This window comes from Peromyscus leucopus, chromosome 17, assembly GCF_004664715.2.
Source record: "Peromyscus leucopus breed LL Stock chromosome 17, UCI_PerLeu_2.1, whole genome shotgun sequence".
NCBI lineage: Eukaryota > Metazoa > Chordata > Mammalia > Rodentia > Cricetidae > Peromyscus > Peromyscus leucopus.
The window spans coordinates 4,723,596-4,744,532 of NC_051077.1; the positions used below are offsets into that span (position 1 = coordinate 4,723,596).

The 20,937-nt window shown below is 47.4% G+C and overlaps 1 protein-coding gene across 5 annotated transcripts in view; it reads left to right on the forward strand.

The window, feature by feature from the left end:
* Dlgap2 (DLG associated protein 2) overlaps positions 1-20,937 on the forward strand; it is a 742,630-nt gene that overhangs the window by 617,973 nt on the left and 103,720 nt on the right. For all 5 annotated transcript variants that reach the window (XM_028881224.2, XM_028881221.2, XM_028881222.2 and 2 more), the window contains one exon: positions 16,523-17,595. In XM_028881224.2, the coding sequence (XP_028737057.1) occupies positions 16,523-17,595 (1,073 nt within the window). The remainder of the gene's footprint in view (positions 1-16,522; positions 17,596-20,937) is intronic.

Here is a 20,937-nt window from a genome sequence, read left to right on the forward strand (position 1 = left end):
ACAGTGGGCTGAGCCTTCCCACATCAATCTTAAGAAAATGCCTCACAGTTGTATCTTATGGAGGAATTTTCTTAATTGATATTCCCTCCTTTCAGATAACTCTATCTGGCACAGACCTTCTGAGATGGCAGAAATACTTTTTGTACCATCCAGTACAGCCACCATCAGCCATGTGTGACTCTTCGCACTAGACACATACCCCAAATTCCTGAAGAACTGTGCCCTCCATGTACAAGTTTATATGGCCCTGATCAAAGGAGCACCCATGATCACTGCCCAATGTCATAGCCACTTCCAGCCAATGTTACCAGGACAGAGTGCACACCTGGCTGAGCAGTTGATCAAGGAGGATTCCTGGCCTCCTGGCCAGCATGTGAGAATTAACTGTCTCAGATGGAGCTCATGGCCACAGTTCCTTAGCTCAATTCAGCTGAGGAAAGGGAATCATCTAGAGAAATTGTTCCTAAGACCAAATCACCTCAAAGAACCTTGTATCTCCTGGAATAAACATGCCAGCCCCTGCCATAAAGTCACAGGGTGAGTCGCCTACTCATACTGATTTGTAGACCAGTAGCAGACTGGTAGCTAGTGTCCTGTCTGTAAGGCAAACTGTGTCAGGACAGGAACTCTGGTGCCATGGTGCAGAAGGCACCGAGGCATCCATGGAGTCTGATTTGTATGGAGCCATCAAGGGAAGCCTTAGGGCCATCAGAACTAGGCAGGGTCTGTGAGGAAGAAGGAGGAACCTGGGGCCAGTGCATACAGTAGGTGTGTGAGCAGCTACTGTGGAGGTTGCAGCCTTTGGTACCCACCATAGAGAAGTGCCCCCATCTGTGTTTCATGTGTACACATCATTTTCCAAAGTGATTCTCTCTCCTCCCTGGAGCCCTAGGGAACAGTAACTCCCTTTGTGGCTTCACCTGGGGTCTCAAACTGTAGCCCTGCTGGCAGTGCCTCCTCCTTTCATGCTTTTTCCTGTGTGGCCTCAAGGAAAAAGAACAAAAGAGTTGTTCACCTTTGAGAAGCCTCATAGCAACTCTTCTCCAGTCAGATGCCTGTCCCATCCAATAGCAAGGGACCCCTCCCAGAGCATACAGGGACACTCCCAGAATGTGCCCTGTTTTGAAACACAGAAGGCATAGGCACATGATTGTCCCTACTTCTGCAGAGGGGCTTGACCAAGACTTGCAGGTATGTTTAGAAGTGAGACAGGTGGTAGACATCCTGTTGCTTATCGGATCAGGAGATTGTTTTGAAAACAGGACCCAGTGTTTGCAATGTGTCTTTGGAGATTAAGGAAATGGAGATGGGGGTTAGGGGTCACTCAGTGATGGCTCCAGGCAACTGAAAGGAACATCCGCCCATCTTGAGTAACAACACAATAACTGGATTTCAGTCAAGGCAGCTTCGTAGACTGTCCTTGAAATGACGTCCATAGAGAAAGTCATTAAAGCTGGCAGCCTGGCTGATGATGGAGTCTGGTGTATCTCAGGCAGCCCCAGTTGAGACCAGCTGAGGGATATGTCAGCATTATGCAGCATGACATCTCTGCATTAGGCAGCTTGCCTGTACTATTTAGCCTCCCAATCAGGCACAAAATCAAGTTTGCTGATGTGTACCTTTCACTGGAACGCCTGCCGTTCCCAAATTGCATTCTGGTCAGAAAGGTCTGTGAATTACACCCTCCTGGGCCAGGGCACAGTGTGTTAGTTCCTGTGTCTTTGTCTTCACCCTCTGTTCTCTGGCCATGGAGGGCCACGTATGGTTGTGTTGTACAAAGGGGAAAAGCAAGTATATGTTTAGATAGTGTCTGTGTGACGTGCAGGGAGCAGAGCTGGAGTTTGTATCACAGCAACATGGTGGGGTTGACAGTCACTCTTGCATATAAAGAATGGAACCTAAAGGGTCATGTGACTCCTCATACCCATCAGCTGATAAGAGAGCAAGCTGTGGTTTGGACCCAGGCCTCCTGGCTCCATTGCTGTTTTTGGTGGAACTGAACTCAGATTATATAAACTCCGGGTCTCCCTGCCATCTGCTACAGTTATTACGGTATTGAATCTTTGGTACTTGTTTTTGTTAGTTTCTGAAAATTGTCATAATGATGCATAAACTTATAGTTGTTCTGACAGTCAAATCAGACCAATCCTAGGGATTTCTATTCTAATTAGTTTCAGCTACTAGAAATAATTTTAATTAATTAGTGTTTTAGTGGTTCATTGTAGTGTAACTTTTCCTGGGGTGATATGAGCAAATGTTTTCTTACCCCACATAGAACACCAACAGACAAAATAAACAATTCCACAAAGGTTCAAGTTGGTGAACCCGTGAGTTTATTGGGGTTACTTACAAGAGCATAGATTCCTCAGTGGCAGTTACATGACCGAAAAGCTCACTCCAGCCTGTGTAATTAATCATAAAAGCTTCATCCTGGCAGCTCTCTTCACGATACACTGACAGTTTAACAAATCATATAATATCCTTTCTCCAGCAGTACTTACTGCTTATGTATCCTTAAGGAGGGAGCAACCTTGTGAGTTTTGTATGTTTCAGGAACTTCCTAAGACTCATGAATTGTATGTATCCTATGTCTTGCATCTAATATTTTGATTAACTCTTCAGAATTTCATGTATGCATGTAATGTATTTTAATCATGTTTACTTTCCACTGCTCCCCATAATTCCTCCAGAATCCACCCCACTTCAACGTCATTCCCTCTTTTTTATAACCCACTCAGTCAAGTTTGTGCCATCTATATACAAATGGGTGTGGAGGTCATCCACTGGAACACGGTTGACCTACCATAGGCCACAACCCTGTAAAATTGACTATCCCCCACGAAGCAGTCATCCACTGTCAATAAACAGTCCTCAGCTAGGAGCTGGAACTCATGAGCCCCTCCTCCCTCCATCCTGGAATGCCGACTGGCTTGATACGGTGTAGGTCTTGTGCAGGCAATCACATTTGGTGTGAGTTCATGAGAGCATCAGTCCTGTGGTGTCCAGAAGATACTGTTTTTCCCTGATCCTCCCAACCTCTGGCTCTTATGGTCTTTCTGCCTCTTCTGTCATGTTCCCTAAGCCTTAGTGGGGAAGTAAATGTGATGTCGGTGTCCCATTTGTGGCTGAGCACTCCACTGACACTTAACTCTCTTCACTTTGACCAGTTGTGAGTTTCTGAGTTAGCCACAATCCTCTGCACAAAGAAGCTTCTCTAGGGTCTGAGACCTGTGCTAATCTGTGGGTATAGAGATAGTATTTAAAGGATATTTTGATACCATGTCCATTTAGCAAAATAATAGTATTAGGTTCATATCTGAGGCCTATGAGCTCCCCAGCCATGAGTTCTTGGTCAAGTTTACAGTACCAGGCATGTATTTTCTCATGTCTGACAGACCATAAATCCAATCCAACAATAGCTGGTCACCCCCAAAACATTTGTGTAACTATTGTACCCATGAGCATGTCTTGCCATGGTCATTATTGTAGCTGGCAGGGTTCATAGCTGTTGTAAGACTATTGTGACCTCTCTCCTCCAGCACACTACATAGAACATTCTGGTACTTTATAAAAGCTAGACAAAAGGGAGGAGGTTTCCCTGTCAGAAACCACTTAATTTATCCATGTCCTGTGACCACAGTATGAAGTATCTCCAGTAAGAGGTACATACTGTGAAGTTCTCGTGGTCAACCAATAACAATGGCAGTAGCCTGTATTGTTTGGGGGGGTCTGTAAAATAACCCTTACCAACAATTTGAGGGGTGGTATCCCATACCTGCCAGTGGGCTTTTTACTTGGCAGACTATGGCTTCTAGGAATAGAAGTATTATCCTCTGGCTAGGGTAGCTCCAATTAAACTCCTTAGTATGTGTGTATGTGTGCTTATTGTAGGTTTCCATTTGATTTTAAAGCATTCTTCATGTTATCCCTTCTTTCACCCCCTCCTCTGCCATACCCTCACATCCTTCTCCTTCAAAGATGGAATGTTTCATTCAGAGGACATTGTGCCATAACAATATATTTACATATGTGTTTCTGTACATACATCTGAAAACCAAAAGGTCATAGTGAGCAGGTATGTTTACATAGAAATCTTTTCAAAATGTCAGGGTAGGAACTCGGTACCGTTCCATACAGTGGCTTGAGTTTTTTTCTCTACCTGAATTCAAGATTTGTGCAAAGTAAAGTTATGTTTCTGGAACATCCATGCAGGCCTGAGACAGGGATTCTGGAATCACAGTTCGAACCTTTGAGAAGACCAGTTGAAGACTCTTCTCCATTCAGCATTTGATCTCTCCTTTAACAAAAAACTGTTGCTCGGGAAGCCACATGGGCACCTCGTGTCCCAGGGAAGAACCCCAGGCCAGTCAGCTTCTTCATCACCCTGGATCACTGTTTCTTCCCTCTTCTGCCATTCCCTCTACCTCCTCCAGGTACAGAGTCAGTGTCCTGGACCATAAAAGCCAAGTCTGTGGGCTCAGTATGGACCAGGCTTCAACACACAGCTGGCTGAGCAAAGCCAGAACTCTCATCCCGAGTGGGTAGAAGAGCCCTGGCGTCTCTCTGACTCCAGGCTGGATGTATGTTTTGCACACCAATATAAATAGTTCTGGAAGGCTCAACCTCTTCCTTTGGAAATGGGTGTAAGGGAATCCCAGACCCCAGAGCAGATCCCTGGAGTCTGTCCTCACACCAGAGTCTAGGGTATGACTGTGGTGTCAGCATCCTATGCCATCTCAGCCTGTGAAAGACAGCGTCTCAGCTGCCCGAAGAGAAACTGCCAGGGCTGGGCATGATGAAGAGGTCTACCGTGGCCTCCTCCTGACCCTGCAGAAAGGACAATCTCCCGGGGTTTGCTGGGGTCAGATGCATACTGTGTTTGATCATCATAATTGATGAATGCATTTCATAAGCATAAAGGAAATTCTTCAGCCAGATCTGTGCATCCATGGCTTGACTAGTCACCATGAGAGGAATCATTCTCTATGGCCAGGCAGAACGAGCAAGCACTAGGGGGAGGGGGAGCCTCCATGATGACACTCCCAGAAATGGCTTCTGAAGTATGAAGGGGGAGATGACAATATGAAAACAATGTGACAGATAAAGGCCCACCCCAGATGTTGGTCCTAGACAACCTGCAAATGTGTCAGGCAACATGAAGAGGGGGTTCAAGTGGCAACAGGAAACCAGATCACTAATGTGTTGGCTGTACAGTGAGATTTTCCATGACTATCAGAGTGGGTATATGTCAACAACAGCCATTTGGATGGCCATAAAAGTCAGAGGGGTCTGTAGCCTGGGCTCAGGAAGTGTGTGATGTTTCTTGGAGAACCAATGAATTTATGGAGCTTACTTCCAGGAGTATGGGTGACTCAGGCATCTGCAACATGCAAAGCCCCACCTCAACATGACTAATGATCCTGTGTCTCTAGGATACTCAAACCCAGTCAGCCTCCTACCTCGTGGGATACTTAACAATCTCTGCAGACCACATGCAGCTGGAATCTCAGGGGAGGGTCTGATGCCACACCCCCACTTCTGTGACAGAATGTACTAGGCTTGCTGTTGTGAATGTCTATGTAAGTAGACAGCTCCTCCTATTGCAAAGTGAAGAGCCAGTGTTGTATCCAGAGGACGAGTGTCCACAGCAGGGGAGAGCAAGCAAAGCCGTTTCCCATCCCACCACTGCTCTTACCAGCTTCCTGATCCTGCCACCATTCCTGCATAATTACAGAAAGAACCCTGCTTTCATTTCTGTGAGAGAGTGAGGACACTGGGTGAAAATGAGCAGCTGTCTTCCCATGTCACTCTTGCCACAGTCCTTCCATATAGCATGGGACTGTACGGTCTGCCTGTCCCAGGATCCAACCATCCGCAGCTCTGACGGTCTCTGAACTGAACATCTTTGTAGCCTTGAAGGGACACTGATCTTCTGTGCTTATGTGAACACACCATGCTCTTTGCCTACTTTGCTAATTCATTCCTTGAGCTCTGTCTTCCCAATTTCTCAGCAGCTTTCAGGAGAGTTGGCACTTTGTGGGTGATCTGAGTAACAAACTGCTCCACGTGTTCGTCACTTAGCTTCCACTTGGACCCTGTGCCATGCCCCCCCAAAAGCATTTATAATGTAGTCAGATTTATTGATCTTTTACAGAGCTCTTAGACCCTGAGTCACTGTTAGTTCCCCCCCCTCAGCAGTGTTAAAGGGGCTCACTGTTTGCTTCTAGAGCTGTGAAACTCCCCTTTTACATGGTACCTTTGGAAATCTGAAGAACAAACTCACTTTAGGACAGGTTGAGGATCCAAGCCTATGATCTAGAGTGAGGTACTTTTTTGCTTGGATTGTGAGGTGGGTTGTTGAGCTATATTTCTGTTAAAGCTGGTAGAATAGCAAGAATGTTTTCCACATTTTTTTTCAAGCATGGCAGTTATCTTCTGACATCAGTCATAATCATTGCTGTCCACTTTTAGCAACGACCGCAATGAGCTGGAGTGACATAGGAAAAGGACCTGCTGCTTCCTCTGTGCAGAAATCATGACGTGATCAGTTGTCAACGTGATACAATATATAGTCACCTGGGAAGAGAATCTCAGTGGGGATCATCTAGATCAGATTGGCCTGTGTGCATTCTCTATGGGGGGTTGTCTTGATTACGTTAATTAATGTGAGAAGACCCACAATGAGTGGCACCATTCCCTAGGCAAGGGATCCTGGACTGTAAAGTGTAGAGTGTTAAGCACAAATAAGTACACATTCATTCATTCATTTCTCTCCACTCTTTATTGTGGATGTGACATGACCAGCTATGTTGAGTTCCTGCCTTGACTTCCATGCTACAGTGGACTATGACCTAGAATCATCTATTCCAACACTTGGTTTTGTCAGGGTATTTTATGATAACAACAGAAATGACACTAGAATTTGTGGCCTCTCCCAAGACTTCAGGAATTCCCAAACACAACCACAAGTATGTGATAGAAATAGCATGCATCTCAAAAACTGAACTCCAAGGGTAATGCTGGATGTGTTCTCTGATTCAGTCTCTATTTGAATGATTTGTCTGAGCCTCATCATATGAAACAAAATGTCCCATGCTATCTGTGTGGCATCAGACCACTGGCTTCTTTGCATGTTGCCTTCTTCATCTGGAACATAGGTTTATGCTGGTTGACCTGGGTTCAGTTATTAGTTGATTTAGTTTTTTATAATAGTGACCTATTACGTCTATTTAGCCAAGTGTCACTCACTCGGCTACTACCAACAAAGGGTGACCCAGCATCACTGACACTTGCTTGGTCCCTAAGAAGCATCAGTGCCCAGTCTAGGGTGGAAACTGTGTGAACAGGCCTGAATGTAAGATAGACAGATATCAATGAGCCTTAAGTCTGAGCCTATGATTTTAAATATTTTTGGAAGCATTCAGCAGACTGTATGTAGTAAACATGAATTTCCTGGGCATTTTCTGAATAATTACCGATGCTTTAACCGTGAAAAGCATCACCTCTCAAGAGGAGGGGCTCAGGGACACAACTACACTCCTGCTTACCTTCTCCCAGGCCAGTGCTCTGCGGATTCCCCAACACCTGCCAGGTTTCCTCTCCAAGTCCTCTGGCCACATCTTGGCCAGGTGCAAGCGTATTCAGAGAGGGAACTGGGAGCCTAGAACAGTGTTAGCTCACATCCTGGGCCTATATTGTGGGGATTAGGAAACCGTTCCCATGGCAGCTCAGTGACATGAACTCTGCATGGATTAGGGAGAAAGTCAAGGAAAGGTGGATACTCCAGCACTCGTCAGTACAGGGCAAAGCTAACCACAGCCAGCTTCCTTAGGAACAGAAGAGCAGCCCGGAGGAATCCAGGTGACCAAGGCCCAGAGCAAGAACCATGCCAGTACTGTTCTCTCAACCCTCAGCCAGCAGCTTTGCCATCCTGCCCGCTCTGCCCTTATGCTATGTGCACAGCAAACATTTTGTTATTAAACTCATGTTATTGTGTATGTATTAGCTGTGCTCCCTGTATCGTTGGATCCTGAGGCCCCAGGATGATAGGGGAGTTGAGACTGGTCCATCCATCGTGGGGCTGTGAAAACGGGGTGGTTGATTTGTGTCTGAAAACTGCTAGGATTTGGCCTCCTGTTGCGAAGTGCCCTCTCCAGGTGGGGCCCAAAGGGCTAAGATTGCATGAGTTGTGGGGCGGTGAGCATTCAAGAGCAATGCTTAGCTTGTACAATGTGAAAGTTTGGGCTCGTGGAGCAGATACTGTAAGTCCCAGTGTAAAACCATGACAGCCACAGGAAAACGCTAACCAGCCATCCAGAAACTGGCATATGTCGTGTCTATCTTGGTGGTTTTAGCCTGGTAAATATTTCACAAATGATTACGCTGGAATGACAGCTTCTTCCTTTCTTCATCCTGGTGCTTTCCTAGGACAAATTAAATGGATCTATTCTGAAAAGAGTATTTTTTATTCCTATAGTTTCATAATGTATTGGAGAGGTTGAAACCTCTTCATATATCTGTAATTTATATCATCTTGGTGTCTATAAGATGCCCTTCATTTTCTTTACTAACACTTTAGAGAAAATGCTTTCTTTATTCCAGTGAATGCCTGTTTGTGCATGTGTGCATGCCTCTGTGTGTGAACGTGTTTGTGTGAATATGTGTCCGGGATACCTCACCCTCCAGGGCTGAGCTGTCTCTTTGCAGCTCCAGCCGTCAGAGCTGTCCTAAGCAATTCCAGGTGTCCAGGACACCTCCAGGGCTGAGCTGTCCTGAGCAGCTCAAGGTGTCTGAGATACCTCGCCCTCCAGGGCTGAGATGTCTCTTTGCAGCATACATGTGGATGTGCATGCATACGTAGGTACGTGCATAAGCACATGTGGACATGTGGAAGCCAGAGACCAGTGCCAGACACCATCCTGGCTCCCTCTCTGTGTCATTTTTGAGGCAGGGTCTCTCACTGAACATGGAGCTCAGCAAGTAGCTAGGCTTGCTGACCATGGAGCACAAGGGATCTGCCTGTCTCTACCATGCTAGCACTGTGGTGACAGATGGGTGATCTGTTGTTGTTATATGGGTGCTGGGAATCTGAATTTAGGTCCTTGACCCCAAGCCAACTCACAGTCCTTATTTCCATGGGCGATTTATTTATTTATTTATTTTTCATTGTTGCTGTTGTTTTCTGAGGCAGCATTTCTCTGTGTAAACAGCCCTGGCTGTCCTGGAACTCACTCTGTAGACCAGGCTGGCCTCAAACTCACAGAGATCCTTCCTTAGTCACTTTAAACAGTAACAACAGTGTTGAGAATCTTTCCCTATATTTTTATATTCTTTAAGAAGACCCTTTTTGATTTTGAAACCATATTTTTTTCTGACCACGTCTCTGGGCTTAGTGTGATTTATATGTATTTCTCCGCTCCCGCTGGCTATAGAAAGAGGAAGGCTAAAAGCCGCCTGTGAGTCTTGCCTGAGGTTCTGAAGCACAGTCCTCACCTTCCTTCTCTTCCTCGTTATAAAAGCACTTCAATAGTTCACCTTACTTTCCCATTAACATCTGTAAGATCAGGTTAAATTTTCTGGAGATGGTGGCAGTGTATAAACAAGTAAGCAACATGAAATTGGTTCCTGGTACTATAGAAACACTCTGTGCAGAGTGATTTGTTTCATTTAAGAGTGGATTTTTCCTTCCTTCCTTTCTTTTCAAACATAGAGTAACTGTAATTGCCTTGCCAACGGGTATGGACACTTTACAACTTCTCAGATTTTTGCCTCATTTATTTCCTGGGTCACACTCAGTTATAAATGCCCTTAAGTAACAAGAGACCCATGCTTTTCCATGCAGTGACCTCAGAGCACACCTTAATTTTTAATGTGCCTGTTTGACTCTAAGAAATATTTCAACCTCAATTTATAACAGATATTTTTAAATGGGTGGGCTGGAAAGGATGTCTCATGGCGGCACCTCCCTGACGTCTCCATTCCAATCCTCTCGAGAATCTTCAAGGCTTCTAATTTCCCATGCTGGCTCTTTCTAGAATGAAAATATAAGTCACACTCAGACACTGAGGATGGCCTTTTATGTGTGGTGTCTGAGTTATTTTCCTCCCACCCCTCAGCAGGGGGAGCACCCATGATCTTGGGGTACAGCAGGTATGTGCCTCTTACCCTGTCATCCACCCGTTATTTTCCAATGAGTTATTGGCATTCAGAGGCCTAACCTATGCATTTCCAAATTAGCTGCCCTCTCCCTAACAAGTTTCCCCTTTTCAAACACTTTAGGTCCAGCGAGCTGACTCAGTGGGTAAAAGCACTGGCCATGCAAGCCTGAGTTCCCTGGGACCCACGGCAGACGTAGAGAAGCAGCTCTTCCAAGTTGTCCTCTGACCTCCACACACATACAGGTGTTTTGCCTGCGTGTGTGTCTTGCACCACGTGTGTGCACTGCCTGCAGAGGGCAGTCAGATCCCATAGAGGTGCTGGTAACTGAACCCAGTGCTCTTAACCATTGAGCGGTCTCTCTAGTCACTCTGCGGCATATGTGTACCTGCACACACACACACACACACACACACACACACACACACACACACACACACAAATAATAATGATAGATAGATAGATAGATAGATAGAAAGGCAGACAGACAGACAGACAGACCCGGGTGGTGGTGGCACAAGCCTTTAATCTCAGCACTCGGGAAGCAGAGGCAGTTGGATCAGTTGGATCTTTGTGAGTTCGAGGCCAGCCTGGTCTACAGAGTGAGATCCTGGAAAGGTGCAAAACTACACAGAGAAACCCTGTCTCAAAAAAAAATAGATAGATAGATAGATAGATAGATAGATAGATAGATAAAATGAAAAATTTAAAGTCACAAATAACAAAAATAAGATTAGAGCATGAATATATGAGTATACACTAATATCCCCTAGTTAGTTCTCAGTTTAGTGAGAGAGTATGTGGCTTCTAAAATGTTACTGTGTATTTCTCAACAGCAAGTCACAACCATCCAGCTGCTTCCAGGTTGAAAAATGTTCATGTCCAGTCACACTGTTGATGCCAAAGTCTGTAGTATACATCTGTTATAGTAAAACTTACCATTGGCTTGCTTTCTTAAAGTTTATGTTTTAAAAATAAGGAAGTTGGGGTCACCGCTTTGTGAATTGTATTTCCAAATTCTATTTGCTTGTGAAACTGTCTTAGAAGGGCAGCTGTCTTAGAAGAAGCCCTCTTTTGCTGCTGGATTCTGGAGCATGCACTTCAGGATCAACCCATTGCTGAAATGTAAAATAATGCCCAAAACCAAGTAAAAGTTAAGAGAAGGCTGGTGGGTTAAAGTTGAGAAAGCCTCTGATTTGTATGAAAAGGAACCCAGATAGGAGAAATGGTTTACAAAACGATTATAATTACTGTTGTGACCCTGAAGTTCCATTTCAGAGTAGATTTCTCTAGCACAGAAATTAAATCCTGGCTTTTGGCCTCGAGAATAATGGGACCAGGTTTTACAGCAAACAGTAATTCTCCGCTGTGCTTTGGAAGCCATTGTTTTTTTTAATGTTACAATGAGGAGTTGTTTAAAAGCTGTTTATTAAGCCCATAAATAAGATGTCATTTGGTAATTAAGTGCAGTTATGTTGCAAATGCGTTCACTATTCCACTCAGTAGAAAACACCAATGCAATTAGGAGAAAGAGCTGAAAGGTTGGACACCTGAGCTCAGAATCACATACTCTCAGGACTCACGTTGTGCTACCAGGAGACATCTGGGTGTGAGTTTTCTTTTTGTATTATGGCTTTGATATATGAATCAGTCAGGACTTTTGTTTCTAAAGATATTTGTACACCTTACAAATCATTGATGCTGCTGTTGAATCTGCTGATCAGAGAAACAAGAGGAATCATTCATGTGTGTGTGTGTATGTGTGTGTGTGTGTGTGTGTGTGTGTGTGTGTGCAAGCACATGAGTATACTGATATGATTGATATACAGTTGTAGTAATGAAAAGAGTTAATGATATGATGGCTTTGGGTAAATTTGGGTTATTTTAGGGCATTCAACACATTACCCTTGACATGACTATTTGGACAGGGAGGGTCCTTTTGTCCACCTTAGAAAGGGGACACACTGCTATGGGATTCTCCAGCATCTCAACCTAAAGCAATATGTTTAAGCATGGAGCTATGAATAGCACTTGCAAGGTCCTTTATATAGGCGTGACTGGCCAGGGCTGAGGAGAGGGTCATGTATGGCAGTGGCAGTCCCTAGGAACGCTCTTTTGAGAAGTGCTGTAAAGAGCATCCCTGGCCCTATTGCTCTCAGCAGTTTCCATCTAAATATATGTATTCTTGGCTCTCCCTTTTTTTTCTAAGTTACCACTTCCTTCTTCCTGCATTTTACTACCTTTTATTTTCATTCCAGTTCAGACACCTCACTTGGCACAGCTACATTAATCCCCCATAGGAGGTCTCAGACAAGCTCCGTAGGACATATGAAGGTAATTTTAGAAGAAAGATGACCACAATGTTTTTATGTGCTTAGTGTGGGCCTGATATGGTCTAAAACATCTATTCAATTTGTTTATCTGTTGTTCCTACTAACCCTGGAGGTAGGTATCTGGATTACCTGCATTTTACCTGTGGAATGGGGACATTTCTAACCAGGCATAGGCATAGTACTCCTACGCTTCCTCCCTATTTGGTTTTATTTCGAGTGTGTGTGTGTGTGTGTGTGTGTGTGTGTGTGTGTGTGTGTGTGTGTGTGTGTGTGTGTAGGCCAGGGGCCAACACTGGGTGTCTATCTACTGCCCTCCACCTTAGGATTTGAAACAGGGTCACTCAACGTGGTGGTCACTGCCTTGACTGACTGGACAGTGAGCTCAGAGGATCTGCCTGCTGCCTCTGCAGTGGGTTACGGGCAAGTACAGCCACGCCTAGCTTTTTACGTGGGTTCAGGGGATCTGAACTCAGGTCTTCTTGTTATACAGCAAGCACTTTACCCACCCCTTCTCCCCAGGTCCTAGAGAAACATTTTCAATAGGGCTGAGGACAGGCTCCTCCGGGGTGTGGGGGGACTTGTCTTCACACCAGTATAATGAGTAGAGCACAAGGTTCACATAGTGGCCTCCTTCTGTGCTCTTTGCTCCCGCGTCTCCAGAGGGAGAGGCTGATGGGAGTTATGAGACAGTTCAGCTGAGCGCGTGCTCCTTGGGAAACTGAGGAAGGATGATAACATTCGCAGCAGCAGACGGGAGTGGCAGAGAAAGGGTTGGTGTGGTGACAGTTGCCGACCAAGGCTACCTCACAATCTTCAGCTCCAGGCGAAACTCCTGAGGAAGGTTGGTCGGTTGATGAGTTCGTGGAAGATCTCCCTGACTTTTTAGTTCCTCAGCTTGTGACAGGGTCGGCTCTGTGCCCTAGAGGAGCTCAGGCAGATGTCCCAGTGAAGCCCGTGACACACGTCCGGTGCACTGAAATGTTAGTGATGTTTGTAAAACTGACAACAGACTTGTGGAATGGGTGGATCCATGCTCTCCCTAAGTCCTGGTGTAAAAGACGCACTGACGTTCTGTTTTCAGTATGCAGAGACACGAGTGTGCTGTTGAATGACACCTCTAATTGCTGTTTTCTCCTAATAACAAAATGCTGCTATGAATAGCTAGAGATTAAGCAACTAAGATTTCGTACACCCTATGCTTGCTACCTCATCTTTACAAAAAGAAATAATACACAGCTCCTAAGACTTTATTATCTGTTACATAGACTCATAAAATACCTAGAGCATGTGTCCTTACTATGCTCCACAGAGCCACTGTCATCCACAGCCCATCCCTATCTCATTTTTTGTTATTGTGAAGCTTATGAAAGGTGGTGGGGGACTCCACGCCTACATGAGGAAATTCAGGTCTATACAGCTAAAATGAGACGGCGCTGCAGACACGTTGCATAATCAAATTTAATTATGCCAGCTAAATTTTTATCTCTCGCACTGTTCTTTGATGTGGCCACATTTCTAGCAGAGCTGCTGGGCTGACTATCGAGCTGAAATAAGACATGTGAGTGGAGTGGTAATGGGCTTTGCTTTTAGTGTGAAAAGAGCTCGGGACTGTATTAAATTACACGATAATGGGAAAAATAAAGCAAAAGATAAAAGGGCAGCAACGTTGTGGCGTGGCGAAGTCTGGATTGCAGAGCATGGTCCTGCGACTTATCCACTTACTAACTCTTGGTTTCCTTTGAAACCTTCCTCTTAATTGTAAGTGTGGCGTTCTTTAATGGCTCCTACCTGAGACATCAGTGCTATGACTGGATCCTAGCTGGAAGAAGGAGGGTACTTAGAGGCACCCCACTCCAGCCATTGCAGTACCAAGGCGACACCTCAGGCCACCACCCAGGAAGCCCTCCTTGGAGCTCAGTCACCCCTGAGTTGGCAACCACTTGCCATGCCAAGGGGAAGGCCCCTTTGTAGCCCCAAGGGGCGGGACCTGTCCCCAGCTCTGCAGCCATCTGCTGGGATTCTTCCAAGAACAGTGGTGTGCACTCTCATGGTCGCCCTTCATGTCCCAGTGCCTGAGCCTTGACACTCAGGCCCCTTCCTCATCCTTCCTGTCTGTGTCTGAGCTGGTCTGGTCAGTTGAACCCTGGAGCTGACGCGGGGCATTCTGGGCCGTGCCTTAGAGCGGCTGCTTGGCCCAGTTCTGCTGGGATGGACAGAGGGAGAACCGCTTCTGCCTGCTGTCTCGGGGCTTCACGGGCATGTGGTTAGGGCTCTCCCTGGTCTCCCCGTGAACTCTAGGTGGGAATGATGCAGCTAGGATTACTAGCCTCATCAGTGTAGGAGAAGAGTCCGTGGAGAGATGGGGCAGGTAGAGTTCGAGTGACAGTGGCCCAGTGGGGACTGACTGGGACTGACACTTGAGAGTCACAGATGCCTCCTGATGAAAGCCATTTCCCCTTCCTGTCTGAGCATCGGCTGGTGGGGACATCCAATTACTCAAGAAGGGGTCTGAGTGCCGAGGCTCAGTTGACTTCGGCCACCATACCGAGTCAGCTCAGAGAGGTTCCAGCCTTGGGTCAGAATGCGGGAAGAACTCACAGTGATGTTCTAGGAGGTGCCCCGTGGTCCCTGGCTGTGTGGAGGGGCCCGGTGGTCCCTGGCTGTGTGGAGGGGCCCGGTGGTCCCCCAGCCATGTGGGGGTGCCCGGTGGTCCCCGGCCGTGTGAGGGTGCCCAGTGGTCCCCCGGCCGTGTGGGGGTGTCCGGTGGTCCCTGGCTGTGTGGGGGTGCCCGGTGGTCCCCGGCCGTGTGGGGGTGCCCGGTGGTCCCCGGCTGTGTGGGGGTGTCTGGTGGTCCCCGGCTGTGTGGGGGTGCCCGGTGGTCCCCGGCCGTGTGAGGGTGCCCAGTGGTCCCCCGGCCGTGTGGGGCTGTCCGCTGGTCCCCGGCCGTGTGGGGGTGCCTGCTGGTCCCCAGCTGTATGGGGGTGCCCAGTGGTCCCCGGCTGTGTGGAGGGACCCAGTGGTCCCCAGCCATTTGGGGGTACCCGGTGGTCCCCGGCCGTTTGGGGGTACCCGGTGGTCCCCTGGCCGTGTGAGGGTGCCCAGTGGTCCCCCGGCCATGTGGGGGTGTCCGGTGGTCCCCGGCTGTGTCACTCACGGAGCAGAATCTAGGGGAAGCACTGAGACATGGTGATCTCCTAGTCAGGCCTCTCTGTCCAGGACCCTAAACTGTAGAGAGCTGGGGATGAGAAAGCTGCCTCCACAGCTTACCTTTCTGGTAACATGTGACATTAAACAATGATTTCATGATTAATTCATTAGTTCTGTACATTACTTCACCAGTCAGTGTTACTAATTAAATATCAGGTGTTAGTTTTCAAATGTTTTAAGCTAAACCAAAATGTTCCACTATAATTGATCTACAGCTATATTTTTCCGTGTGTGTGTGTGTGTGTGTGTGTGTGTGTGTGTGTGTGTGTGTGTGTTATATAGGTACATGGATGCTTGTTCACGTGTGGGTATGAGTACACCTGTATATAAGGGTTATGTGCACATGTATACACATGCATGTAGTTGCCAAGTGACAATGTCAGGTGTGGTTCCTCAGAGGTGTGGTTCCACCTTTTTTTTTAAGTGTCCCTCAGTGGAACCGCGACTCTGCTTTCCCAAAGTTGGGATAACAAGCACATGCCACCACTGTGCCCTGCTTTGGTGTGGGTGTTGGAGTCTGAACAGGGGCTCTTTTGCAGGCAAACACGTCACTGACTGAGCTACCCTCTCCACCCCTGGTTTTTCAGATCTCATAGTCTTCCCGTTGAGAGCCTCAGTGCATCTACCAGATGTTCGGTACCTGTTGCTGCCGATGCTCTCGTGGGGAAAAACCAAGTGTCTGCTTCTTAGCATCCCCAAATCCCGAGGAGAACCCTGTGGCTGTTCACTCAGTTCAGGCACTGGCTACCGGGAGAGCGACTCCTGTGTCTCTGTCACACCCCGGTGCTTCACCAGGCACTAAATCCCATTTCTGTTTTTGTTGACAGACCAACAGTACTCATGGTCTCCAACGCAGCAGCACTTCAATGAGGAGAGGTACTCACCCGCACCCAGGAACATGAAAGGGTTAACTGGAAGCCGGAACCAGCCTCAGATATGTGCGGGCCATACCTGCGGCCTGTCACCCCCAGATGACTGCGAGCACCCCCACGATCACATGCACCATGGGCCGGATGTGCGGCAACCCTACCTCCTCAGCCCAGCTGAGAGCTGCCCGATGGACCACCACCGCTGCTCGCCCAGGAGCTCCGTCCACTCAGAGTGTATGATGATGCCTGTGATGTTGGGCGACCACGTGTCCAGCAGCACCTTCCCCAGAATGCACTACAGCTCACACTACGACACCAGGGATGACTGTGCCATGTCCCACACAAACACGAAGGTAAATCGCATCCCCGCCAACCTTTTGGACCAGTTTGAGAAACAGCTGCCCCTGCACCGGGATGGGTTCCACACACTGCAGTACCAGAGGGCCTCGGCTGCTACCGAGCAGAGAAATGAGAGCCCGGGCAGAATCCGGCATCTGGTCCACTCCGTCCAGAAGCTCTTCACCAAGTCGCATTCTCTGGAGGGGTCGTCCAAGAGCAACGTCAACGGGACCAAGAGCGACAGTCGGGTGGAGGACCACCACCACAGCCACCACTCCAAACACAGCAAAAGGAGCAAAAGCAAGGAGCGGAAGCCAGAGAGCAAGCACAAGTCCGGTGTGAGCAGCTGGTGGAGTTCTGACGACAACCTGGACAGTGACAGCACATACCGGACACCCAGTGTGGCCACCCGCCACCACATGGACCACATCTCTCACTGCTACCCCGAGGCGCTGCAGAGCCCCTTTGGGGACCTCTCGCTAAAGACTTCCAAAAGCAACAGTGATGTTAAGTGCTCAGCCTGTGAAGGCTTGGCCCTGACGCCAGACACCAGGTACATGAAGCGTAGCTCTTGGTCCACTCTCACGGTGAGCCAGGCCAAGGAGGCCTACCGCAAGAGCTCCCTGAACTTGGACAAGCCCCTGGTCCACCCAGAGATCAAGCCTTCGCTACGGCCATGCCACTACCTCCAGGTAAGGCCCGGGTGACTGTGTCCTTGTGCAGAAGGTTTTAGCCATTGCTGCCATTTGTAGTTGACCAAAAGGATCCTATCAACGCGTGGCGTACAAAGTGAAGTTTGAAGGCGTGTTTGCCTTTTAGGATTCCAAAGTAAGCCAGAGTGCTTGCTTTCCATCCCTCTGTGCTGAAGCTAGAACTCTCCGAGTCCACATGAACCCCAGAGACAGGAGGCAGAACTGGTTCTCCCTTCCAAAATGTTATGGCTGAGACGTAATATTGTTACATCCACATCTTATTTGTACAGTGCAGTCATTTGGTACACATGCCGCAAGCATGGTGATCCTCAGTGTCGGACACCTTTATGGGGACTAGACAGCGTTTCCCCACCTAGTTGTTTGGAACTAGAAGTTATTGTAACTAATAATTACCCTGCTAAAAGTTTTGGTTGTTTTTAAAGACTAAATCTCACATTGTGATACAAGCGGGCCTTCAACTCGGTATATAAACCAAGCTGGCTTTGAACTCTCAGCAATCCTCCTGCCTCAGCATGGCTGGGATTACAAGTGTGTTCTACTATGTCTGGCTCAGCCTGCCATAACTTTTAAAGTTTTTATTAGTATATATGAATTTTACATAATAATGGGTCTCATGACATTTTCCTACATGTACATAATACTTGGATCATGTTCAATACCCCCCCCCACTCTTGTGGATTGTCTAGGAATTCCTGAGTATATAATGCAAGGCTAACTGCTGTCTTCATGCTATACAATGGATCTCTTGGATGAACTCTTCTGGTGTAACTGAAATCAAGCATCCTTCTAATAGTACTCCCCAACTCCCGCTCCAGCCCTGATAACCATCCTTTATTCTCTGCTTCTATGCACCCCAGATCTTGAGCTTCCATATGAGGGAGTGTAGATGTAACCAACCGTTGGGCGCTAGATGTAGCAGGAATCTTAAAAGTTCTTATTAATAAAATCAAACCTGAGCCAGGTATTGGAGTGAACTGGAAGATCAGAGAACCAGAACAAGCCATAGCTATCTCACCTTGCTGGATCCTCAGCTGGTCTTATTTCCTCAGACTGGAGGCCTCTGAGTCCTCATCCAGAATAGTCTCAGCTGAACTGTGTTGCTAGAAGCCTGAACGCTTAACCAGCCAAATGCTTCTAGTTTCTGGTCCTCACGCCTTATATACCCTTTTGCTTTATACCACCACTCCCTGGGATTAAAGGCTCACTTTCTGGGATTAAAGGCGTGAGTCACCATGCTTGGCTGTATCCTTGAACAGATGGATTTCTGCCTCAGGAATGCTAGGATTAAAGGCGTGTGCTACCACTGCCTAACCTCTATGTTTAATATTGTGGCTGTTCTGTCTCTGACCCCAGATAAATTTATTAGAGTGCACAGTATTTTGGGGAATACAATACCACCACAAGGGAGCCTGGGCAGAGTGTGTCTTTCTGAGTCTAGTTTGTTTCACTAAGTGTACTGTGCTCCATGCTTGTGCCTGTTGTAAACGGCAGGGACTCCTCTCTCCCTCGGGGCTGAACAGCATCTCATGCTGCATGTGCATCCCTTCCCCAAGCCACTCACTGATGTGCATCAGGTTGACCCCCTGCCTTGGCTTCTGTGAACAGAGCCACAGTGTGATTGACAAGAGATGGTCATGGGTGACTTTGGGATGTCCCTGGAAACATCACTCCAATGTGACAACCCATCCCTTGGTGCCAGGGACTTAGCAGAAGAACACAAATGTCCTGAACACATTCATGCTTGAGCCCATAGGTCTGCCTTTTGAACGAGATCATTCCTGTCATGTCACAACAGCATCCCCAAGCTGTGTGGCATGTGGTGATGACAGGAAGTTTTATCTGTGGTGAGGGTAACTGTCCTCAATGGTGTGGGTGAGATGGAGTCACTGAAGACAAAAACATATTACAGACCATGCTGGCGGGATCCAGAGCACTGTGCAGTTCTGCATTTTATGTAATTGCCCTCTCTATCTCCTGATAGTTCTCTCACCAAAAAAAGGAGAGGCAGGCCTTAGCCTCCAAAGACACAGCCGCTCCTGAGGAAGCCTCTGCAGCTCCTACCAGCCGGTGGCATTAACACAGCCTCAGCATTTCAGGTTTCCTCAAAGATAAATAGTATATATCCAATTCACAAATCTCAAATCCCTACCCTGTAAGAACCAAGGCTTGGCCTGGCCATGTGCTGGCTTAGAAACACCCTCCTAGATCCTGAGTAATGGCGCTAATCATCGGCTGCGTCATCAAGTGGCCAATTAACGAAACAGATGAACAACTGTGAATCTTTCTGGGAGTCAGGTGGCAGAGGCTTCCAGCAGCGCCAGCTCCTCCTGGTATATTGTCCAAGGCTCACTGGTTCTGTTTTGAAAGGAGATGCTAACCAAATTGCTTGTATAGACAGATTTATTCAAAGAGACAAATTGGTAGTTAGATAAAGTATTATTTTTGTAGCAGTAGAAAAGGCTTAAATTTTGCTTGTAGTTGGCAAACCTTAATGACATCCAAATGTAAAATGTTCTCTCTGCTTATCTGAGGGAACACAGTGAGTAAAATTGGGGCTCACTCTGGTTCTTTCACTCTTGTACAAGCAAAAATCTGGTCTTTTTTCTTCCTCTTCTTTGTGCTTAGGAACTCTCTGCTGCTGTGTTCCCTGAGCATGAGGCAGGGCTGTAACTGTGGCATTTCTCCCCACTCCAGTCCTGAGCTCTCTGCTCCGCACACCACCCTCACCTGCTCATCACCCCCCAGCCCTGGGTTTACTGTCCCTGCTGTTGCGCATGCTCTTTCCCGCCCCCCTGGTCAGTGCTGCGCATGCTCTTTCCCACCCTCCAAATCACCCGGTTCAGTGCTGCGCATGCTCTTTCCCGCCCTCCAGTCACCCGGTTCAGTGCTGCGCATGCTCTCTCCACCCTCTAATCACCCTGTCCAGTGCTTCTGTGTGTGGAATGTCAGTCGTATCCAAAGATGGAGTGTGACGTCACCTTCTACTTTCCACCCCCTTTATAACTCTGGTGGTTTTCCTTTCTCTACACCATACCCCTTCCCTACCGGGTGAGGTGGAAAGGGGCCCCACAGACGACATCATTGCAGCTGTAACGACCCCATAGTCTTGTCTCTGGAAAGTTCAGGCTACAGGGCTGGGAAGACCGCTCAGTGGGCAAAGTACTTCCCGCAGATATCTGAGGACCAGAGTTCGGATCCCCAGCACCCATGAGCATGATGGACTGCTAATAATCCCAGCACTCAGAAGACAGAGACCAGGGATCCCCAAAGTCAGCGGGCTAGGCAGACTAGTCAAAATAGCAAGTTCTGGGTTCTGATATA